This window comes from Meriones unguiculatus, assembly GCF_030254825.1.
Source record: "Meriones unguiculatus strain TT.TT164.6M chromosome 13 unlocalized genomic scaffold, Bangor_MerUng_6.1 Chr13_unordered_Scaffold_33, whole genome shotgun sequence".
In the NCBI taxonomy this organism is placed as follows: domain Eukaryota; kingdom Metazoa; phylum Chordata; class Mammalia; order Rodentia; family Muridae; genus Meriones; species Meriones unguiculatus.
Genome location: NW_026843645.1, coordinates 7,076,925 through 7,083,643, shown reverse-complemented (window position 1 = coordinate 7,083,643; position 6,719 = coordinate 7,076,925). Strand labels below are relative to the sequence as shown.

The 6,719-nt window shown below is 36.2% G+C and overlaps 1 protein-coding gene across 1 annotated transcript; it reads right to left on the bottom strand.

Annotated features, from left to right (window-relative positions):
- Positions 1-2,729: 2,729 nt before the first annotated feature.
- LOC132650817 (zinc finger protein ZFP2-like) lies at positions 2,730-3,083 on the bottom strand (the record flags this gene model as incomplete). Its single annotated transcript, XM_060376132.1, has 1 exon — positions 2,730-3,083. A coding segment is annotated over one exon (354 nt), but the record flags the coding sequence as incomplete, so codon positions are not given.
- Positions 3,084-6,719: the final 3,636 nt, after the last annotated feature.

Below are 6,719 nucleotides of genomic sequence, written 5' to 3'. Positions count from 1 at the left end.
TGAGTTTAGCTCAGGCCCTGGGAAGAATTCAGGGTATTGAGTGCACTATGCCAGCCTGGAGAACCATATAACATGGAAGGACTTAGGGATTGCTGGGAGAAAATTAGCAGCTATGTCTGTTTTGATATGTTAAATATGAACCTCTGCCATTTGTTCCAGGTATGAAACCTATGTTTATGGAAATATAAACTTCAGAGAGAGCAGCATGTTCTCCATTAGGCAATGATTAAAAAATGAGCTCACAAGGAAGAAAGTCTCAACAGATACAAGAAAATATTTTTTTTCTTTCTTTATATCTTCTTTCTTTTCTTTGATGGAGGGAGGGTACCCAGACTGGACTCGAAGTTTTGCTTATAAGTTTTGTTTTTCTACTTCATTTTTATTTTATTAATCATTGTTATTTTTTCACAATTTATTCATTATATATCCCTATTAAAGGCTACTCCCTCAACTCCTACTGGTCCCACCCTCCTTCCCTCTTTCCCCCAATCCTTTTTCCTTAGTCCACTGAAAAGAGAAGTTCCCCTCCTCTGCCATCTACCCATACATTATCAGAACACTACTCAGCTATTAAAAACAGGAAAATAAAATTTCTGCTCTTATTTCTCCTCCATAGGCCACTGTGCTCAACTCAGAAGATTTCATACCTGCAAGCTTTTAGTGAAATCAACACTAGGTATAATTCATTTCAAAGAGTCCCATCCCAAAGACACTGTTTTATTTACCATCTCATATCCAGAAACACATGAAATTTGAAATGCTATGAAATGTAAAACATTTTATCACAAGCATTTCCGAGAACGTGGTTTTCTTGCTGCCTGGAGACTGTTTCTCACCAGCCCAGAAAGGAAGGAGGGGCCAGAAGATGAGGTAGAAAGCTTGGAAGACCCACAAGCATAACAGTGATCAGAACACTCTGGGAACCACCTCAGAAAGTAAGTTAAACTTTAATTCCAGAAAACAGAGGGTATGTACCCCTTGGGGAGTGACTAGGATGCTCTAAGGATAGGTGTAGATAATTGTTTAAAACTGGGCACTTCAAGGATGCTTGATTTGCATTAAAAAGCACATTCCTATCATGTGAACAAGAACATGGAACCTAATTATCCTATATTTGAAGGGAGGGGAGAGTTATCAGGGATCTGTGTCAAAGGCCAATTATCAAACTTGATTGATGGCATCTATGTGTAAAGACACTCTCCAGATGATGTCAGGCAGAGAAAACTCATCCTTGCCATGGTTATACAACTAGGCCAGCAGCAGGGTCATACATAGAAGAGAAAGCCTCCTCCCTCACATCTCAAACTTCAGTCTGGGTTGTGATGTTTTTCAATAGAACCCCTGGAACAATAGGTATGTGTACACAAAGAAACTTCTACAGGCTACCACTGTTGTGATACTCTCAGAGAACTTCCTGGCTGGTGTTAATTCACCATTCCCTACATATTCATCCACTGGACTAAAAGTTTCTTGTGTAAACTGAGGCAATTGAAAACAGTAAATGTTGAGAATCAGGATCATCAATAAGTCTTCCGTAAATACCTTATTATATAATACTGTTGCATGTAATTGATATTCACCATTCATTGTATTCTTTTTAAAAATAAGTTTATTTAGTTTAAATTCCAATAGTAATCCCCCTCCCTTCTCTGCCCCATGACTACTCTCCGTTCCTATTGCCCCTTAATATATAATACTGTTGCATGTTCCCTTCAGAAAAGGGAGGTCATTTCCATTGAGCTAGTTTTACAGTTCCGTTGCATCTCAGTGGACCAAAGTACACAAAGGCCTTTCCAAATTGCTTATACTCACAGAATTCCTCTCCAGTAAGGATACTTTTATGATGATGATGATTCTAGATTTATGCAAGGCCTCACCATTTTAACACATTCATAAGTTTTTCCTCTATTATGAATCCTTTCATGATGATGAAGATTATACAAATGTGGAATGGTTTCACCATGTTTAAAGCACTCACAGGCTTTCTGTCCATTAGGATTTCTTTCATGAGTGTGAAGATGATTATGAAGTCCAAAAGTTTTTTCACATTGGTTACTGTCAGACATCTTTCCAGTATGTGTTCTTTTATGTATTAGGAGATGTTATGTGCAAAGGCTTTGCCACATAGTTATATTCATATGGTTTCCCTCCAGAATGTGCTGTGGTCTTAGGAGATGATTGGTACATGCAAAGGCTTTATCACACTAATTACCCTCACAAGGCTTCTCTCCACTGTGTGTCTTTTCCTGTTTTTGGAGACTACTCTGCTGTGCAAAGGCTTTATCAGGTTGGGTATATTCATAAGGTTTCTTTCCAGTATGTGTTCTTTTATGTCTTATGAGATGACTGTTTTCTGCAAAGGCTTTACCACACTGGTTACATTCATAAGGTTTCTCTTTGGTGTGTGTTCTTTTATGGCTTAAGAGAGTACTGTTTTGTGCAAAGGCTTTACCATACTGGTTACATTCATAAGGTTTCTCTTTGGTGTGTGTTCTTTTATGGCTTAAGAGAGTACTGTTTTCTGCAAAGGCTTTGCCACACTCATTACATTCATAAGGTTTCTCTCCAGTGTGTGTTCTTTTATGGATTAAGAGAGTACTGTTTTGTGCAAAGGTTTTACCACACTGGTTACATTCATAAGGTTTCTCTCCAGTGTGTGTTCTTTTATGGCTTAAGAGAGTACTGTTTTCTGCAAAGGCTTTGCCACACTCATTACATTCATAAGGTTTCTCTCCAGTGTGTGTTCTTTTATGGCTTAAGAGAGTACTGTTTTCTGCAAAGGCTTTGCCACACTCATTACATTCATAAGGTTTCTCTCCAGTATGTGTTCTTTTATGTCTTATGAGATGACTGTTTTCTGCAAAGGCTTTACCACACTCATTACATTCATAAGGTTTCTCTCCAGTGTGTGTTCTTTTATGGCTTATGAGATGACTGTTTTGTGCAAAGGCTTTACCACACTGGTTACATTCATAAGGTTTCTCTCCAGTGTGTGTTCTTTTATGGCTTAAGAGAGTACTGTTTTCTGCAAAGGCTTTGCCACACTCATTACATTCATAAGGTTTCTCTCCAGTGTGTGTTCTTTTATGGCTCATGAGATGACTGTTTTTTGCAAAGGCTTTACCACATTGATTACATTTGTAAGGCTTCTCTCCAGTGTGTGTTCTTTTATGCCATATAAGAACAGTGATATAGGGGAAGGTTTTCCCACATAGAGTGCATTTAAAGGGTTTCTCTCCAGTATGACTGCTTTCATGCCTGCAAAGAAAATTGGCACATGTGAAAGATTTACCACCGTCATTTCATTACACTAATAAATATATTTATCTATATGAATTAATTTCATAATTTGGTCTAATGGTAAAGAAGAATCAAATTTAAAAGTTTTATCACATTATTTACATTCACGGTATTCCCCTTCATTATGGGTATTTTTGAAGATCCCTGTGATGGTAAGAGAATTTGTTATATGGATCACTTTTATAGCATCATTTTTCTATAAGAGGTTTTCTCCTATATATGAAGAGTATTTAAGAATTCACAGTTTTACCACAGCAATCCCATTCACAAATTTTTGTACTGTATGAATGATACTTCATTTACAAAGTGAGCCAGGAAAAGCAGAAGTTCCAAATTCCTAGTATTCATAGGTATTTTCAGCAATATGAGTTTGCTGATAAATTCTCAGTGAAGTTGCAAAACCAATTAACAGTAACCATTTATCACATTCAGAAAATTTACTCACAGTGGGGACTACTACCAAATCAATTGTTCTTGGAGAAAGACAGGGACACTGCTTCTTTCAATATCCCTATGCTCATGTGTCTTAGAATCATTTTGACATATGATATACCAGTTTAATTTACAAAAATAATAAAGATTCCCACATTGAATTAACACAGTTTGTTTTTTGTTCATCATAGATATGTCATATAGGGATTAAGGTTTCTCCACAACAATATTCTTGATTCTCATAAGCTGCTTCTTTCACTAAACTTTACAAAGTTACTGCACGAAAATGAGTAACACTGGTTCTACTATGAAATTTTTGCTTATTAAAAGGTTTTGGACACATACTGATCACCAATTCAGTGTGCATACCTCTTACAATATCTGAGTAGATAGAATGAGACTAAACAGATTGGCAGTTCAAGTCAGTAGCTGTAATGTCCATATGATTCAAATGGTATTTTTGTTACAATATTATTTTATTTTCTTCTATCTTAGGGGAGTGCCTTGTAAACACAAATCAGATACCTGACATTGAAGTACATGGAATTATGAGATTTTAATGATCATCAGTACACGTAAAGCAGTGCTGTTTTTACACTGTTGCTTTTCTTTAAAACTTCCAGGACACAGCCATGTGTGCTGGTACATGCCTTCAATCCCAGCACTTGTGGAGGCAGAAGCAGGCAGATCTTGCTTGTTATTTTGAGGTCAGGCTGGTCTAACAAGCAAGTCTAAGAAAGTCACAGATACCCAGAAAAAATATATTTCAAAAACAGAAAATAAAAAGGAGCCAATAAACAAACAAACAAAAAACCCCAAACTTCCAGGACACATTAAAATTTAAGATTCATATCTGTATCAGTGTGCACATAATGTTACCTTTTATTACTTGTAGAACTTTGAAAATGTTCTTCAATATTATGGTCATCCCAATTGTAGCCTAAAATATAGTACGAGAAAATATATATTATTGGAAATAACATGTTATTATTAAGGCAAAACTTAAATCATTATCTTCTGTGACCCTTAGAATCATGTCTGATTTATTTACCACATTCCTCCTCATTCTCAATTGGAATTACAGAAGAGGATCAATAACAAAGTAAGAGTTGTCTCTTTATTTTAAAAGTGAAAGAAAAATTGCAGTCTTACCTATAGCAGTGAGGTTTTCACAGGTCTCTAGCATCACATCTTTGTAGAGTTGCTTCTGGGAAGGTTCCAGCAAGGCCCACTCTTCTTGGCTGAATTTCACATGCACATCATTGAAGGTCACTGAATTCTAAAATATGCCATACATTTGTACAACAGAAACAGTGGCAATGATATGATTTATACGTCATTGTCAATATAATCATATAATTCTACTGCTTCTTCCATTTATTTTCTGACACAGAAGTGCGAATGTTATACAGTTGGGTGCTATGCGTGATGTGAAGTAGGGGAGATGAAAAAGCCTAAAGGTTAGATTGAAAAAAAAACCAAAAACAAACAAACAAACAAAAAACAAAGGTGTGCTTCAAAAACCTGTGTTTCATTAGTTTGTAAGACATGAATATAAAGTAGCCATTAGTTGGGTACTTGAGCAATCTATGAATCATTTTCAGTTACTTGGGTGAGTAGGTCAGGACCCTGTCATGAGAAAGGTGGAAGGACAAAACACAGTCATGATATTTTATATAGCAACAAATGAGATGTGTTGATCAGGGGACACTGAACAGATGGGTAACATCAGTCAAAAGACAACATGGTACTGAATATTATGTTTGGACCAGGGCTCAGGGATGTGGCATATCAGTATGTGAAGAGGGGGACTCATATATTCGTGGAAGGGAAAGTGGACTACAGTGAATACATGGATAAAAATAATGTGAGTGGCAAGCAACAACAATCATAGCCAATAGCACCATATTTCTGAGTGACCAGACAAAAGAAAAGGAATAGAACACACGATTATTCTTTGATCATTGTTTTGTATATCCTCCTTACTAAATAATGTAGTCTATAGATTAAAAATAAAGATTAAAACTTTCTATTAAAAAAGAAGTATTAATGTTATCACTAAGTCATTTTAGAAGAAAACGGAATAACAAGTTTTAACTGTATCATATATGAACTTTTTGAAGAGGATATAGCTTTGGAATAGACATGGCAATTAATGTGGACAAAGACAAACAGAGAGAAGGGTTTGAAATAGAGAGACACAGACATAGAGACAGAGACACACAGAGAGAGAAATTAACAGATGATCAATACTAAGTACAGATCAGAGAAATTTATTAACAGTTATTAACTACAAAAAATGGTGGACAAGCTGGGTGTATTCTGTCATGCCTTCAATTCCATCACTCAGGAGGCAGACGCAGCTGTATCTTATTGAACTGGATGTCAGCATTATCTATTCAAAAAGTTCTAGGACAGCCAGACCTATAGAGTAAGACAGAGCCTCCTCTAAAAGTCAATCAAACAAACACAAAATATTGAAAGAACTCAGAGGTCTTTACTGAAGCTCCTACAAGGAATTATACATTCACTCCTGTTGTATATTTATTCTCCAGAAATTGCACTGCCCCAGCTTAAACTGTAACTTCAATGATATCTTACTAAAAGGGAATGCATGTTTAAACACCTAAAAATAGAAAGATGAAAATATTAACATGTAAATGTAAATGCTGATCATAAATAAGCAACATAAAACAGGACAGATGGCTCAGCAGTGAGGAGTTCTTGCTGCTCTTTCAAATAATTGGGCTCAATTGTCAGTGATTACCTGGGACCCACTACTATCAATTGCTATAAGTTCATGAGTTCTGAAGACATCTTCAGACTACTGTGAGGATTAGGCACGCAAGAGGTGCATATTCATGCATACAATCAAAATACTCATATTCAGTAAAAATTAAAAATAGATCCCAGATATATTTGGTCCTTGTGGAGCTCCTATCCTTTCCCCATCAGACTAACTCCCCTTCTTTCTTATGATTCCCTGT